Here is an 18,906-nt window from a genome sequence, read left to right on the forward strand (position 1 = left end):
AGCTAGGTGGACATGAGTGGAGCTGTTTATGAAAGGAAGCCATATATTTCAACCTCTGGACGACCCCTTCAAAGGCAGATACGCAGTGGCATCATTAAATGAGTTTATGACCTCATTAAACAAAACCTGTCAGTAGTGCCTCCCCCGCAAATCACACATAATAGATGTCTTTATACATGTTCCAGTGATGCCTCTATCACCACCACCATTCTTCTAAAAAAAAAAAAAAAAAAAATTCTTCCAGTCATGGAGGCGGGGAGATGCCGTATACAGTCAAGCTACCCTGCTTCCTCATTTACTCTGCCTGGCTGAAGAAAATTCTTGAGGGAGGGGTTAGAGAGATAGTGGGTTTGTGTTACTTAGCTTTTCTATATTGAGAATGATTTTGAATAAAGAGAAATCCACCTAGCTCCTCACACAACCCATAGAAATTCTTTTCAGCCGAATAAGCAGTGGCCACATCAGTGGGGTATTCTTACTGTATACTGCAACTCCCACTCCCTTACTAGAATAGAAGACATCAATAAAGTTCTTTTTTAGAGTGAGCTTCCCTACAAACCCCACATCACCTTTTATATGCCTTTATACTTGTCCCATTGATGCCTCTATTAGAGCATCCCATGGATAGAGGCATCAGTGGGATAAGTTTAAAGACATCTAAATGGTGATGTGTGGGATTTGTAGGGGGGTCCCTGGTGACATGATCTCTTTAAATAGATTTGTCATATGTGTAGTTTCATATAGTACAGCTTTGTCATCATATGTTTAAAGAAGCACTTCAGTCTAATATTATTTGGTTGTTGTTTCCTAAATGCAAAATGCTGGAATCTTTCTCTTCCGGTGAAGTGTTTTCTAGATGTGAATGACATGCCATTCTGTTGTCTCAAGAGGGTCACCACATCAGGAACTAATCTTCCTGGTTGCTTTCTGCATGGCCTGTACAACCAACAGTATTTGAGCCTGTGTTAGCGAGCCCTTTTATGTGTGTGTTTGAAAAGTCAATACATAGAAATAATGCTTTCACAAGAAAACTAGTGTTTGTTGTAGTCCTTCTGTGAATAGTAGAATAGATTGTACAACACAGACTCTCTACATCAAAGCACAAACTTATCAGCAGTAACTGTGACATAAGATGAATGTAGAAGATAACTGTCCAGCCTCCTGACTGGATCCTTATAGTCTCTTACATTTTTAGTAGGATATAAGATAATTACAACGTCCCCTAAGAGGGCAGAGGTGGTATAGTCTCAAGCTGCCTATGCTGAGACATCATGGGTTAGATTACAAACTATACAGAGAAAAAGACCTCTAATAGTGAAAGATAGTGTAAGAGACAGTCATTTCCCTGGAGTGCAACCTCTTGAGACCATTTCTTTCTATCTTCTTTATTTTTGCTGGAGTGATTATTGAAATGCAACATACTGTATAGATAAAGCACCCACTGGACCGTCCCATTTCAGTTTGCTGTAATCTATCTTTAATTTTAGCATTGGCCATTGATAACGGAGAAAGAGTACAGAGGGCGATCTAATGTTCCGTCATTTATGTGACAATGATTCACTATCACATGTGTGTGCGAGTCTTGGTATCTACTTCTTTAATCTAGCATCCTTAAACCGCCTGGAAGCAGAAGACCGGAATGTGTTTGTGGATATCATATTCTGGTAAATTAATCAGTTCTTTTATGTAAACCCAATAAATCCTTGATATATACAGTATCTATATATGGCACTGCCTAGACATTGCACCAGTGTCCATCTACCCATTATGCATTCAGATTTTGGAGAAAATTAATATAGACAATGCAGCCCAGAGCCCCTTAAGATCAATTGCATCATTTTAAAACCTTTTATTGTAAAATTAATTAAAAAAACAGGACATAAGGAGCTAAAAGAGCAGATCCTGTCAGAGGGACACACACCAGCATGTAAGTGTGCTTGGTTCACAATCCTTGATCCTGTTAGTAGATTTCATTTAAACCGTTGATAATAGCTTGTCTATGGCTTTCTGTTTACCCAGCAATATAGATGCTTCATTAAAGGGATTGCACCAGATGTAAATCTGTTGTATGCTACTTTCACATCTGCATTTCAAGGCTACTTATAATGCAGCATTGTTTCAGAACCCTTGAAACTGAATACAAATAAATTATGGCAGTTTGAATTAATGGATAATGAATCCATTAGAGAGGTCATGGGACAGTTATAAGCAGAAGCCACAATGCTGCTGTGTACTGAGCCTTGTATGAAAGTATTTGTGTATTTTATGTATAGCACTTTTGCATTTCCTTCCATATTTAGTGTATGTTTCTGTTTTGCGTTACCAATGTGGTTATTTTACTTATCACTTACAGTTGGGGATTTTTACATATTTGGGGATTCACACATTTAGCCCAAAGAAACTCAAGAAAAGTTATCCACAAGGGAATGGTTACATGCTTTATATTTTGTTCCTATGATGCTCTTTGGCTGCATTTCAGCTATGTTGCTTTAGTATAGAGCTGTCACTTGGAAGTAGAAGGTACAATACCTGTACCTCTGAGTAAGAGTTTTCGCAGGCTTCTTGTTACATATAAGAGCAGAGGGGAAGGGCTAGGGAGCAGATTGAATGCAGAGATCAGAGAACATAGCGGATTGAGGAGGCTCCTCCAGTGCTCAAAGTTCAGCTTCAATTCTGGAATACAAATCTATTTCTCACATTCCTGCTGCTACTAACAACACACAAAGGTACAGTTACACTATTCTCCAAGGCCAGTATAGAACATGGTCTGCATTGTGTATGGTCAAAACTTCTGGTTGACTCTTAAACATAAATCAAGGGCAGGCCATGGATCCATTGTAATGGACATCAAATGTAAAGCATGAGCATAGTAACAACCATGCCACCTCAATCACTTTAGAGGCATCTACAAAATATTTAACATAATATCTTACCAATCACTTAAAATATGCCATGTAGCAACAGTGTTGAATACTTGGCAAATCAAGGCAAATGTACATGACTGATCAAAATATTAAAGTGGGTTCTCTATGAAAAAAATCTTCTAACTACAGGCGTTCCCCTACTTAAGAACACTCGACTTACATACGACCCATAGTTACAAACGGACCTCTGGATATTGGTAATTTATTGTACTTTAGTCCTAGGCTACAATAAACAGATGAAACAGTTATCACCGGTGTCTGTAATGAAGCTTTAGTGTTAATATTGATTCTTATGACAACCCAACATTTTTAAAATCCAATTGTCACAGAGACCAAAAAAGTTCTGGCTGTGATTACAATGATAAAATATACAGTTCCGACTTACATACAAACTCAACTTAAGAACAAACCTACAGACCCTATCTTGTATGTAACCCGGGGACTGCCTGTATTTACTTTTCAAGTTAACTTATTGCTCAGTACCTCAATGTAAGATTTAGCTCTGTGGGTGGGCACCAGCTGAGCAGGCACTTCCTGATTCCTCTGTGCTATGCTGGTGCACGAGAGGTACCTGTCTCCTGCGTCCTGACAGGTTCGATTAATATTTAACACATAGAAAAAGAGTGATAAGGCGGATCAGAGTTATGAGATGATACAAGATCACTAATAAGACATTCGGGTCTTTCATCTCACCCAACCAATCACATACACACACTCAGTTCTGCTACGCCCTCCCTCTCTTTTGATCAAGACTCTTATCTATGACAGACAGAGCCAGACAGGAAGTGCCTCTGGCTCTAGTGCTCTCTGCCTCCTCCTCCTCACCCCCAGCTCCTGCTGTACAGGAGACACACATCTATGGGAGGTTTTTCTCATCAGTCCATTGGATCCATGGGCAATCAAAAAACACAACAGTAGGACTGCTGGAGGCCGGTTAGAATAATATCTGTGAAAGGCTGCATTTATTTAAGAATATCGTTTTCGTGGGAATACCCCTTCAAGGCTCATCTCGCTGAAATCTGGACATTTATTCAACAGCTCATTTTTAGGCAGTGTAATAGTGACTTAAAACTGTGGAATGATCATCTTTGTGGCAACACTCTACAATAAATATTGGAGAAGTTAGGATTTCCATCCCCCAATGTAACATTTGAATTATTCACCCGAGAGAGTCGTCTAATTATTACATGTAGGAGATGTTGCCAAAAGAAAAGGTTATCAGTACACATATTGACTGCGGATGCTTTTTTTCCCCCCAAGAATTCCAATTTTTTTAAAAGATCACATGCCGACCGAGTGTTCAGGGGCAACCTCTGAAAGAAATAGTTATTACAAATATTGACTTGTCTGCAGATTCATTGTCCTATTACCAGAAATAGAGCAGAGCTATTTATTCATAAGTCTCTTCGGTATTAGTCAGCTCCTCCTTTTCTATCACAAGAATAATGTGGACCAACTTCATCTGAAAGCCATTGAAGCCTGCAGAATGATTAAGCTTGAACACTGGTTCATTTATTATATTGCATTACTGTGGGGGATATTTATTGAATATGTCATGAATGCCATGCACAAACAATGATAAAATGATCAGCACTTCTTTCCCGGAGAATGGTGTTGCATCTATTTGGCTGTGCACAGTTATTAGCACTTGCTGCCTGAGCCCAATAAATATCCTCGGCTTGCACTCTCGGTCTGACACTCTATTATAAGGTAGTACATGTACCACCTGCGCCTTGCAGGACTGAACATTGATACGCTGTTAACACGGAAAATCCAACATGAAAATGTCTACAATAAATGGCAACTCTGTTAACCACAATAGATGTTTGTTTTTTAAGTGTGGTCAATATGGTGATCAGAGGTTGCACTAATTTTGGCAGACTGAAAATACTACTCTAAACATTTGAGGGGTATTTTTGGTCAACAAAGTGTGTGAAATTTGCAGTAATATGACTGAGCTATTCAGTATATCAGCAGCAGCCCTCTAACCACTCCTTTTGCGAACTTAGTTCCCATGCACAGGCAAAAGGGCTTAATCATGGGAAACTGGCTTGGTGCACACAACAGTGATAAACAGAGTAGTGCCATCCGTTGTAGAAAATAAACATTGTAAATCTCCTGAACATTATGTTGATTGCAGTTATTGAGTCTTTTGGGTGTTTAATCCAGTGGTTAAAAATCATTCTCAAAAATCATCCAGTGGTTAGGATCATTCTCTCATCCAGCCCGCAATTGGCTGTTGATCTGTAATCCTGCACGTGGTTGCAGGATTCATCTCTGCTTCTGTCTATCAAGATGAGTGGTGAGCCATTGATTTTACTTTTTGTATTTATTGAATCCCATTCCATGTCCCAAATAATATTAAAAATAATAATCTTTATAAGCGCCATTATACTCGATACCGCTGTACAAATCATACAGGACATATACAAATAAAAAATTACATTACAGTGTACAGTCAAATGGAACAATAGGAATGAGGGCCCTGCTCACAAGAGTTTACAGTCTATGAGAGGAACACAGGTGAAGACATTGTTGCAAAAAAAAGGATTGATTTCAGTGCGTGTGCCTTGCAGCAACACATCTCCAACTTTATAGGTAAAAAGCATATGTCCAGTTCCCTTAAAATAACATTAACAATTTTTTTACAAGGGGGTACATTTTTTTAGTAATCATTTGTCTTCTTACTTTCGTTATCTATTGTGACACACATGGGAGTAACACAGCACATGAATCCTAGATCAAACTTCACAACTTTATTTGTAGTCTGTTACTATGGAGACCTTTTAGCCAGCATAAGAGCGATATACACAAATTAAACATATTTGTAAGTTGCTTTGATTTTATAGCACTTGAACAGTATGCACATCTACATATTTTAAGTTGTATATTCAAGTTAAATGGAAAAAGGCTTTAATTTATTTCTTTGAACTATTATAGTGAGGAAAAGCCTCACTTGGTTAACAGTTCCTAAAAGAGTTTAAGTCATCCCACTCTCAAGAGATTCCCCAACAACCCACTCTTCTAACGTTAAGCATATATAATGGCTAATCATTTCGGTTCATTTCTGATATCAAGGTCTTCCTTTGTTTCTCCCTTTTGTAATTTTTTTTCTCCAGAAATGTCTTGTTTACTTCTTACAGTTGTAATTAGAATTCACATTTCCATAGCCCTACTGTGTTCAACACTTGTACTTTCTGTAATAAAGCTAAAAATCTTTATGGAAAAATCGCGTCTGTTTGAAAATGTACATATTGTTTTTGACTACTGTAACATGGAATATCAATGTTCTTGTTTTTTCCCTTTTTTGATTCCATGTAAAAAATAATAAGTACATTTTTATGTCCCCAGTGTAGTAATGTGTATGTTTTGTCTGTTTTTAGTTACCTTCTATTTGTCTTGCATACATACAGTTGTCTCTCTGCATGTTCTGTTTTGTTTTTTTGTGTAACGATTTACCTTAAAAATGTTCTCCCTTCCATTGTTCCCCTTGTATTTCCACAGTCATTGTATACAGCAGATTCTAGAAAGTGTTAATCATTGTCATCTTAATGGCATAGTTCACAGAGACCTAAAGGTCAGTATTCAACGCTTACAAGTTGCTTAATACTGTTGCAAAGGTGGAACTGGCTGAAGTGCATCTTTCTTAATAACTCTTTTGGAATTTATGCATGGTGCCTGCACGCTTCATATGCATCATGGCTTCCAATAGTTTTTTTGTTAAATATAGGCTATATAAAGGTTTGGTCTTGCCATGATGATTTATGCAGTCTGCAGATTTCACCCAACTTCTGTCCTCAGTCATTGGGTTACACTTGCAAAATCAACTGGTTTTATGAGAAATTCATGATTGGTTGTCTTGTATTGGTACCTTATTTGACTTCACATTAAAATGCTTAGCATTATATGAACACATATCCAATGCTACACATACCAATGTATGGTAGCTTTATAGTAAAATGCTAAATTTAGTCATATTAGTACCAGTTGCTTGTGGTTGTAAGTTATAACCCGAACGTCCTGACGGTATACAGACAGTGGGTGTAAGCTTGGTACTAACACACACCTCCTGGTGTTTGCATGCAGTCATTGCATTCAGCAGATCCTGGAGGCTGTACTTCACTGCCATCAGATGGGTGTTGTCCATCGAGATCTAAAGGTAAGTTGCTTCTTCAAGAGTAAGGTTGTGTATGTTGGTATGCTCCAGTGTGGCTATAATCCTGCATGTATTGCCTAATAATGCTATAAGAGAATGTTGTTGATATCCGCTTTTTCTTGTTTGCTAAATTTAAAAGCGCGTTTGCTGTCTGAATTTCTGAACATGTAATGTAAGTGCTCTTATCAGTCATTGCTTATTAATTAGGGTAGCCGTGTGTGAAGAGCTAGCCTCGCAGTAATCCGCTGGGATTTACAATATGATTTAGTCTTCAGGAGTTCATTGGTTTTAATAAGTCTTTGACAAGTACCGAAGAACAAGGCATTTTCATACCTTTTTATGATACTGATAGCCACAATCACTCTGTAAAACAATACAAGGAGTTTTCAATACTCAAGTTAAAGCAAAGCTTGGCTTTATATGTCAATCTTAAATGAAAAATTTCTGATTCTGCCCGTCATTTTTTTGCCAGATTTTCATATCTTCACCATAGTCCTTCTATAGTGTTTAGGGATACATAGAATCTGTGTACACTTTTTAGTCAACATTGATAATTTATTGTGGACAAGATGAACTTTTTGGAAGAAACCATCTTAGTTTGACAGTGAAACTCTAGGTTATAGAACATCACTTGTATAAGCAATTCTTTAATTAATACAATAGGCAGTGACGCTGCGGAAAAGTGTAAGTAAGTGGGTAGAATGTGTGCCCGAGAAGCTTACCTCACTTGTTATAAAAGTTGGTTGGGTAAATGTCTGTAGAAAGCAGAATACCTGATGTTTACCTGATTTCCATACTCAGAATGCCTTAAATTCTGCATGTATTACAATCTGGTGGGAAGGATCCCTTTAAAATATACACATAATGGTCCTTTTACCATAAAAACTAGCTCCTTGTAAATAGATCCAGTGCTATATCTTGGTGGAGTATAGGCCACATTTTGCAGTAAGCTCATGTTGAAGGTATTTTGGCTCAGCAATATATCCAGTTGCTTTCTGGTAAATCAGATAATGCACATTTGTTTTTTCTCTTGAAAATGTTCCTAATGCTTCACATAATTTTTTAGTGTAAAAATAGAACCTAAGCTTGTACATAAGTAGCAGCGAAGAGAGAAAATAAAATCCCTGTGCATTTATTTCAGCGATTCCTTGCAGATCTGTGTCTTCCTAAATCACTGGTTAAATGCATTACTGTCTGGAGGAAGTCACATACTGCACTTGTTTTAGAAATTGCGATTTATGTTCTTCTGCAATTCGGCCTAATCGAAGGCTGGCGGACAATTGGTACGGAAGCAAGATGCTCCTTTCCATTCAGACCTAAAGATGTTAAGCAGAAATGAAATGCTGTAAACACATCCCAGTGCTAGGTCACTGTGCTACCGCTTTGAAGAGATAGAAGTATTGATCAAGCGATTGGGAATTGTTTTACATATTTATCCAACTACAAAAATTATGTAAAATGTTCAGAATGTCAATTTATAATGTATCTAAAGCTGGGATGAATATTTAGGCCCCTTTTACCCATCTTCTTTACTCTTCCCACAATCTTCATCTTGCCTGCAGTTGTATGGAGGTACATGTTGTGAGGTTTCTTGTTGTTTGGTTGGAAAGGAGGATATTTTTTTTTTCTACCAAATTTTATTTATTGGAAACCAACTTCTATAGAAAAAATTCTTTAACTTTGCTTTCATTTAGGTGAGAAGATGGAAATAGTATAGTACTGTGTGAGCCATAGATAGTTGAAGAAGAGTGAAGAAATCAGGTGATACCTTTTTGACGCAGAGTAATATTTGATGGTGAGCCTTTCAGAATACTAGTTCTCTTCGTCAAACATATGGATATGCATAAAACTCACATTTCTGAACAGAACTATTATTCTTGAAATCTTACCATCAAATATACTCAGTGAGCCCCAAAAAAGTATCAACTCAATTCTTCGCTCATCATTTAGCATAAACATTTTCAGTCCTTTCGCCTACAGAAGCAACTTTTTAAAAGCTAAGATATTGCTTTATTAGTATTTAGCTATTCATATTAGTGCAGGGATTTCTTGTACTGATGACTCATTATCAGATTGGTAAAAGTTCTCGGAGACACTGGAACTATATAACTGCAGGGGCATATCCAGGAATTTTCTGGACTCCTGCACCACAGTGCAGGGGTTGTCCAAGAATACTGCATCTTTCCTCCTTTTCACTTTAAGCCCCCACTTACAAAACCATTAAAAGGTTGTTTAATAGTAAATGGAACCTTTCATCAGGATTTTACATTTTCCCCTATTGACGGGTTCCCATAGTCTTTTTAATAATAATTCCCAATCTGCTTTTGTCATTAACAATATTGCTTCCACTCACTTTTAATAGTAAACTTTTACGAAATATGAAAAAAAGAGTGGAACCAATAATCTTATTGATCAAAGCATGTTGGAAATTCAAATTTTAACCTCGTGTATTAAAAAGTTGATGGGAACCTAATGACAGGTTCCTTTAAAAAAAAAAATCATTTTGACATTCTTTTCACTTTCAGCCCTCCTTTTTTGTGTTTTGAGGGATCCTTCTCATCAGTCATTCATGTTCAACAGCTGTGTTTACTAGTAGATCTGTGTAGTATATCACTATGTGATGCCCTTAGAGATGCCACACAATTGTATCCTATCATTGTGTGCGAGCAGTCCAGTTATGTGCTAAAAATGGAGAGATGTTTTATTTAATTAAAAAAAACATGCTTCAATATTATATATTATAGATTATTATATATAGAGTATTTGTTATAGACTATATTTTTGCTAGGTTTGGCTTCTAATCAAAATGTATTTCTTTTCCCTTTTCCATAAATAAAAGCCTGAAAATTTGCTATTAGCTAGCAAATCAAAGGGTGCAGCAGTAAAACTTGCAGATTTTGGGCTAGCGATTGAAGTTCAAGGAGATCAACAAGCATGGTTTGGTAAGTAGATAAATATATATTTTTTTTAATTCATTTTCATTCAATTTTATGTTTTCCACCCAACGTCTTCATTAACTTTAAGGCAAAGATACCACATGTATCTTGGAAGTAACAGTTCAGGTGGCCACAAACATTTTGCCTTCAGGGTCCTTACTTACACCCTGCAGTATATACAGTATACATATTTAATTTTGCTGCTATCCACTTAAAGAGAACCTGCCACCAGAGCGCTATTTTCTTTTTCATCAGCGTGTTATGTCTGTGTTATATGGTGTTTGAAATAAAGTATATGAAACTTTAACATTTTTCCTCTCTGGAAGCCAGGTAAATGACAACTTCCATCCACTCTATAGTATATTCACTGCTCTGTTTGTCACTGCTTGCAAAATAAAACAGATTTTACATTAATTCCCTTAAAAATATATATATAAAAAGTGATCAAAAAAAGTAATATGCTCCACACTGATACCACTGACAAAATCAACTTGTCACGCACAAACTGAAAATGTTATGCCTCTGGAAACATGATGATGCAAAGGCAAATTTTCTCCACTTTAGTTTTTATTCTGATTAAATTGGGCAAAATAAAAAAAAACAATGTAAATGAGGTATTCGCATAATCATAGCAACCTATAGAATAAATATAGTCTATTATTTTTATGGCACGGTGAACAAAAAAAAAAATGTTCACATCCTTCAAAAAATAAGCCCTCAAATGTCCACATACTCGTAAAATAAATATGGATAGCTTATAAAATGTGAGGATGTACATCTATTCTGATGGCACTTCTTCTGTAATATAAACTGTTGTTTTCCCTTACAGCAGTTTACCCACACACATGTAGTATTGCTCAGAAAAAAATGGTTATCAAACTTGGTAGAGCTTTTCATCATTTAATTTATTGTGAATGTGTCATTTTTGATTCAAAATTAATGCTCTTTCAAAAAAAAATATATATATACTATTTCTTTATTGCACCTCCATTCTGTTTTAACCCCAGTGAAACACCTAAAAGTTCTTGTACACATGTTTAGGGGTATATTTTCTATAATTGTGAAATTTCTGGGGTTTCTGAGTCGGTTTTGGTGATTTTTTTTATTTTTTTTTAATAAAATGTGTAAAATTGCATTTAAGCCTCATGATATCCTAAAAAATTAAGAGGATATAAAAATAATCATGCCACCATGATGCTGACATTTGGTAAATGATTGTTATCAAGTTATTTGGGTGGTATGAAAGCAGAAAATTTTGAACTTTGAAAATGGAGAATTTTTTTTAATTTTATTCATATTTCCATTTTTTTCATAGGCAAGTGCAAAACATGTCATCAAAATTGTTTTAACTAAAATTAAATATTATGTTTTACCAGAAAACAATCTTTAAATCCCCTGGAAATGTTAAACATTCCAAAGTTGTAACCACTTATAATGAAACATGTTTGGATTCCAAAAACACACCCTAGGGTGATCGTGAAAACTGGCTTCGGAGTCAAGGGGTTAAAGGGTTTTTTCTTAAACACAAATCTGTTTTTCAATACGTCAGGGCCATACTGATGTAGACTTCTACATACTGATTTTTCTCTGTGAAACTCCATATGTGATGTGCTGTTCTAGTAGCACAAGGCTCATTGATTTGATATTCTATTGGATGTACGTTTGTCTATGGGCAATGTGTTCATTCAGTCATTTTAGCAAGATCTTTGCTCGCTAGAAGGCCCTCACAGGAACTGGGTTTTTATCTTAACCACAATGGAGCAAACATATTCATATTTCTGTATCAGTAGTGAACACTGTCCTCATAGTGACAGGGTTATGCCTGCAGCCTTCCTGCTCTCTATTCTCTGCACACTGGAAATAGTCCCTGGAATATGAGTCATGTTGTGAGCCAATTTATCATCCAGCGGCTCATTTGGCAAGAAGAGTGAGATGGTTTTCCCTTAAAACTCTGTCTGGACGTGCACAGAATGAACCCAAAAAAGAATCAGACTCCCCTTTACATTTCTAGCACAGCGTACATCTCCTGTGACATGCTCAAAAATGTTTTCAGGGTATTTTTTCTTATTTTTTACCCTCTTCAACTTTTAGAAATTCTAGGAATGGAAATCTGTAATGTCCATATCCGTACCTAAGGATGTGCACATATTTGCATGCCTCCTTATTATTGCATTAAACGTAATTTTACTATTCTATTTATATGTCCGTTATAGGTTTTGCAGGAACACCAGGTTATCTTTCCCCAGAAGTGTTACGAAAAGACCCTTATGGAAAACCAGTAGATATGTGGGCGTGTGGTAAGCTGCTATGTAACTTCATTTGTTGCTAAATATTGTATATAAAGAAGCTGGAAATTGTCACTGCAAACCTTTTTTAATATAAAGGATTGTATAAAATCCACTTGGCCCATACATCTTTAGGATTGCCATTTGTTAGGTATTGTTTACCGTTACCTAACCATAAAACCGTATAATGAGAACCAGTCAGCTTTTCTGACTCTTTTAGTAGGTATGTGTATGTCCCATTAAATTCTAGTTCAGCAGATGATATTTGTAGAATGCTGGGCTGTGCTTTTACTCTATTATTCCTCCTGGAAATATATGCATAAAATGTATTGTACACCTAGTTATCCATTTATAAAGGAATATTCTTTTCTCCGCTCAATTCAGTAACTCATTTCACAATCCGTTATTTATGTATGTAAAAAAGAAAAATCTGTTTACATGGAAATCCGAGATAAGAGGAAGCAGGATGCAAAGATGTAGCTTGCTTGCTGTGACGTATATTGTGCAGGTGGAGGAAAAGAGGATGCCTTTGTCTGCCAATATAGGTCTATAGTTACACTCCGCATATAGGTTGGGAACTTTTCTGGTGGAGAATTGTGTGTGCAAGAAACCGCTTAATTGTTTGTGGTCAAAATGTCCTGAGTTCCACTATTCTAATATTAAAGATCTAGTCCAGTGGTGGCGAACCTATGGCACGGATGCCAGAGGTGTCACTCGGAGCGCTTTCTGTGGGCACCCAGGCCTTCACTCCAACACAGAGTTTGCCAGCTAGGACTCAAGGCTTTCTCCTGTGATCCAAGACAGCCGAGGACGTGCCGCGCTCAGCGCTATTTTACAGCAACATCCTTGGCTGCCAGGACTATAGGAGGAGCGAGAAGGTGTGGATAGAGATGGATTGTCATTGGATATCCTGCTCTGGGTATCCTGATTCTTCCTCTTCAGGGGACCCTGGAGGGAAGATACAATCCAAATTTCTCCATCATCTTTCTATTGTATTGGTGAACTCAGGACCCCAATACGATTAAAAGCTGTGATACAGCAGGGATCAATAAGTTACTGCTTAAATTGTAATGTTGGCACTTTGCGACATACAAGTGGGTTTTAGCTTGGGCACTCAGTCTCCAAAAGGTTCACCATCACTGATCTAGTCTGTGGTTAATTCATCAAAATATCAAAGATAAAAATCCCCTTCAATGATGAGTCTTTAATTTTAGAATTATCTAAGTAATTATAGTTTTTATTAAAACTTCACAAAAAAGCATAGACTAAATATATACTGTGCAGACAAGGTCCATTTCTATTTAGTAGTTATACATGTCTTCCCTCCCTTTTAGGTGTCATTCTGTACATCCTTCTGGTGGGTTATCCTCCATTCTGGGATGAGGACCAACACAGACTGTATCAGCAGATAAAGGCTGGTGCCTATGATGTAAGTTTTGGTAATGCAAATAAACAAAAGTACAATGATTGTAGCATTACTTTGTGGTTTATACTTTTTGTATGTCAGTTTCCCTCTCCAGAGTGGGATACAGTGACTCCTGAAGCCAAAGATCTGATCAATAAAATGCTTACCATTAATCCAGCCAAAAGAATCACTGCATCTGAAGCACTCAAACATCCTTGGATCTGTGTAAGTCGGACATTCTCCTTAATTAATAAACATGGTAAAGGACATGGCATGGTCATCTACACTACTCAAAAAGTTCGGGATATTTGGCTCTCAGAGGAAATGAGAATTTATGGGAAACGTTCGCACTGTAACAAAAGTAGGGCATTTAGGTGGAAGTATGCACTGTGATTTCTTCATATCAAACACTTCAATGAAACAAAAGCCAACAGTGGTGGGTGATATCCCACAAAAATGCTAATGTCTCACTCACTTGTCATGTGGCCTTGAGCATCAATAACACCTTGCCAATGACACTAGTTGGCAAATCTAGTTGTCTGTTCAGGCTGCATTCCACTCTTCTTTGAGGTCATTGAGGTTCTAGGATACAGAGTTACGAGCCTCTACATGGTAACTTAGCTGATCCTAAAGGTTTCCAATAGGGTTCCAGTCTGGAGATAGTTCAGGCAGCTCCATTTGAAGTATTCCTTTCTCCATCAGCCATTTCCTTTATGATGCAACGTGGGTGAACTGGTGGATTGTCGTCATGTGGAGGCATAACCAGATTAATTATGTTATTCAAGTAGTATGGGCTTGTGTGGTGACAGCAGTGCCTGATGCACATTTCTCTTCTTGACGTATTGAACATCGTTGGTGGCCTTCTGCTCAGCGTGAATCAACTTTTGATAGTGAATAACACTGTGGTTCAGTGTGCCCTTCTTCAGATTGATGATCCCTGGCCCATACAAGAGGATAAAACCTAGGATAAAGATATGGTCAGGTTCACTTGCAGATTTTTTAGCAAGCAGACTATGCTGATGTATTTATTTATATATTTCCATGCAATGTTATAATGGCACTATGTCTGTACTAACCAATGCACTATTTTTTTCTTTTTACAGCAACGTTCCACTGTTGCTTCCATGATGCACAGACAAGAGACTGTAGACTGTTTGAAGAAGTTTAATGCTAGAAGGAAGCTAAAGGTAATGTTTATCATAAGTAATAAGCAAGGATATATAGATGTAAAATGTAATAATTCCTTATTTCAAATATAGAATAAATTGAATGTAAGCACTAAAAATGTACAGTCATTTTACGTAACCAGTAATGCCAGTTGACAAAACTACTTTACACCACAAACAAATCTGTTGCAAAATGTTCAGGTTTTGGATTAGGATTTTCTGTAAGCTGTATTTCATATTCCTAGAATTCTATTTTAGTAGGTCAAAGTTTATGACTTTATTATATTTCTCTTTTTAAAGGGAGCCATACTGACCACTATGCTCGCTACTAGAAACTTTTCAGGTATGTAATTCAGAGATTTACCTTATTTCTAAATATGTGTTAATTTTAAAACTGATATGTATATCAGATTTAATAGATATGTATATAAAATTGGCTCATTCAGAGGGTGAACACTTGTAGGGAAGTTTCAGATATTGGTGAAATTTTTATATAAAGGGGGAAAAAATTTTGATTTTTGCATTATGTTTACAATATAGAAATGTTTGTGTAATTTTGCCATTATTGCTCCAGAATGTAAGGTAATATGTTTAAACTTTATGGAAGAGTACTGGCAATATAACATGTTTTTCAATGCTTATCTCCTGGGATCAAAGGAGTGGACATTATAAGATTCATCAAACCTGATGAAAATATTCACAGGCTTGCTCAAAATAGTAGATTTGGCTGCATGGAGGCCTTTAGGATGTTCAAATATACCAGTGACAAGGTGGAAGGAAAATGTTCATAGTCTCACCCTTAAATGAGTAAATAGGTTGACAGATGGTAGAAATGTATTCTCTGGGGTTGGAACTGGAATTGCAGCTGGTCCCCTACTTAAAGACACCCGATTTAGACTACCCCTAGTTACAGATAAACTCCTCTGCTTCCTGTGACCTCTGGTCAAGCTCTCTTAATGATTTTCTTTAGTCTGAGGCTGCAATGATCAGCTATAAGGTGACGCTTTATTGATAACCCTTGGTTCCATTATGGCAAAAAAATGTAGAAAATACAATTGTCTCTAGGACCAAAAAATTTTGTAAGGAGCTACAATTCTAAAATATACAGTCCTCACTTGCATACATATTCAACTTAAGAACAAATCTAAAGAACCTATCTTGTACTGCCTGTAGTCCATACATTTTTCATTTGGGTAGTTTGAAAGCCCTAGCAATGGTTGTTGTAAACTTTTTGTTGTATATGAAGTTTGTTGTCTACATTGCTTCAATTCTGCGGCATTTCTCAACTGTTCCAGCTTCAGATCTGTAATTTGCAGTTAATTTAAACAGATATTCTCATTTGGGCTTTCACATTTAATTTAATATTAAGCCCGACCACCTGCATTCAGCGATCATTGCTACAGGATATGTGGGACATGCTGTAACATATGCAAAAACTATTTGTTTATTTGTGCAATAACGCCAGCAGGGGTAGTCTTATCCAACAATGCAAAACAATGTTTCTAAGGGACAATATGGCTTCATTTATGGGAAATTATCTTCACAAAGGTAATTTTTTTTTAATAACATCCAGTTGAAGAAATGTAACTATACGTTGGATGAATTCTATTAAATGTGAAACCCCAGATAAGAATGCCCCTTTAAGGAAAATCACATTGGCATCTGGATATAGATGTGTTCTTTGTGTCATCATCGACCTATAGATCTGTTGTACGCTTAGTATTTTGGCCAGCTTATGTAGAGTTAGAGGTTGTGGGCAGAAGAGCTGTTGACATCAGGCAGAAGAACACATTTTTTTGTGTGTACAAATTTGTGAAACATGAATACAATGTATGTACAGGAATGGGGTAGATTCAGAGATAACAAATAAAGAAATGCTTGAAGGTAGGGCAGGTTATACTGGATTCACTCATGATGTGGACCCGTCACTGCTGCTGACTTGGCTGTTGGGTTTAATTAATCGCATTTCCTGTTAAATAAGATTTCTGGTTAATAGTTGAGTATAAATCTATGGACTGCAGTACCTTTGTTATTCTGTGAGAAATGTATGAATAGTTAAAATTAGTGGGCTTTACCTGTTGGAAAGTGTCATTGCACATTCTGATTAACTGTATCAAACTGCGTAGGACATGCCCACAACTGGTAACACCCACCACTTACAATTTCTGGAAGGAGTAACAAAGTAGGTGCCCTGCATATAAGAAACCGTGATCCAGGATTTTCATTTAATGAGAAATACAAGTGTTAAGAAGGATGACAGATCCCTTTTAACTAATAGAGTAAATCGTCTTTTCTTCCCCAATAATTTAATAATTTAACTTCATTAATATCTAGGTATAGAGGTATATTGTTATCAGTATGTGATGAGCCTAGATTTACTAATGCGCGAACATTTTTCTTGTTAACATAGAACAGTTATATGAAAATATGTATTTTACTCCACAAAGAACCCAATTAGTTAAGACATGATAGAAGGTTTGATGGCTCGTTTTTACTATGTCTGTAATTGTTTCTTTAGATTTATGCAGAGATTTTATTGTATTTATGCAGAGATTTTATCATTAATTTATAAGTGGCTGATCTTGCATAAGTAAAAATAGAACGCACAAAGTTAGAAAAAATATAAATATTATATAAAATTATATTCCTTTTAAATAATGGATTGTTTTATAAAGGTCCAACTTTTATATTGGGTTGGTAAAAGGGACAGCAACAGATTGGAGGCTAGCCACAAAATATTTAGTGTCCACTGTGCTCTCTTTATGATATTTTTAATCTTAAAGCATTATGATTTTGATCAAATTGTCATGTGATTCCCCTTTAAAAAACTAACAGAACAATGCCCATGTTATGCTGCACGCCCTTTTCTTTGACATTTTCTGTTCTGAAGTTGCTTGTAAAAATTCTTATCTAAATCTTATCCATCAGCCGTGAAGTGGGAGGAGACTAACCTCTTCCTTTATCTGACTAGAAGCTGAGTCAAATTTGCTCAGTTCCCATGATGGCTTGTGTTTTCTCATTAAGTAATTTAGATGTGAATTCAGTGAGATTCTTATTTGTAAATCTGCTGCACACAGGATCTATATGGAAAGCAAAAGGTGGGGGAGGGAGCAGCAGAGGAGTCTATGACACAACATGTGGGGTAGAGATGCAGAGAGAGTGTGACAGACTAGGATGGAGGGACTGATGGAAAATTGGGGACATCCTATACCTCAATATTTTGTGTACGAGACTTCTGCATCCACAGCACTGGGCTACAAACAGAGAGCACTGTCACATGACCTCCCCTTCCTCCCTCCAGAGTGAGCAGGGAACAGCAGCCCCTCACCTTTGTGAAACAACTCTACAGAATCACAGGAAAAATCAGCACAGCCAGGAGACACAGCTACTGCATAGCCAGGCTAAACAGAGGAGGATGGAAACTACTGCACATAGATAATGGATATAATAGGCAAAGTTATCCTACATCTCAAGAGCTATTGATTTGTGGGGGAAAAATGGAAGTTGTGCCACAGTTGAGGTGTGAGGTATGTTTAGGAATCAACATTATGTAAATTTGTTTCATTTGTACACAAATGAAATACAAAATGACTACCTTCATAACCAAGTACATACAAAATTGACTATTTCCTACTGATTTGATAACTTTTTCTCATATAATAGTGTGAGATCTCTATTATTTCCATAACTTATTTTTACATTAGCATTAACTCCATTTTGTACAATGTAGAAAATAAATCCAATAAACACAGATCTAGATGACTTAACTGGTACAAATGAAAGGATTCTGCAATGAGGATTTACAATCTATTTTGTTTTGCTAGCTTAATTCATCACCCTATAGAAAATCTACCTCTTTTCATAAGTTTCATCCAATGTTATGCAACTGTTACAGCTTTTATTAATCATTCAGTGTATAAAGCCTCATTTCATTCAAGTAGTTGCACAGATTTACATAGATATGATGCATTTTTAGTAAGAGCATGTGTTTCAATAGGACATATTTAATGGAGAATTTCAGAGTTTTACATATG

The 18,906-nt window shown here is 36.5% G+C and overlaps 1 protein-coding gene across 20 annotated transcripts in view; it reads left to right on the forward strand.

The window, feature by feature from the left end:
* Positions 1-18,906, forward strand: part of CAMK2D (calcium/calmodulin dependent protein kinase II delta) — a 134,448-nt gene that overhangs the window by 76,501 nt on the left and 39,041 nt on the right. For 14 of the 20 annotated variants that reach the window (XM_072119207.1, XM_072119211.1, XM_072119209.1 and 11 more), the window contains exons 6-12: positions 6,429-6,501; positions 9,920-10,022; positions 12,230-12,313; positions 13,636-13,730; positions 13,809-13,931; positions 14,810-14,893; positions 15,173-15,215. In XM_072119207.1, the coding sequence (XP_071975308.1) occupies positions 6,429-6,501; positions 9,920-10,022; positions 12,230-12,313; positions 13,636-13,730; positions 13,809-13,931; positions 14,810-14,893; positions 15,173-15,215 (605 nt within the window). Of the gene's footprint in view, positions 1-6,428; positions 6,502-7,010; positions 7,084-9,919; positions 10,023-12,229; positions 12,314-13,635; positions 13,731-13,808; positions 13,932-14,809; positions 14,894-15,172; positions 15,216-18,906 lie in introns of all 20 variants that reach the window. The other 6 variants (XM_072119218.1, XM_072119208.1, XM_072119210.1 and 3 more) reach the window with 1 other exon arrangement.

Source organism: Engystomops pustulosus, chromosome 1, assembly GCF_040894005.1.
Source record: "Engystomops pustulosus chromosome 1, aEngPut4.maternal, whole genome shotgun sequence".
Classification (NCBI taxonomy): Eukaryota; Metazoa; Chordata; class Amphibia; order Anura; family Leptodactylidae; genus Engystomops; species Engystomops pustulosus.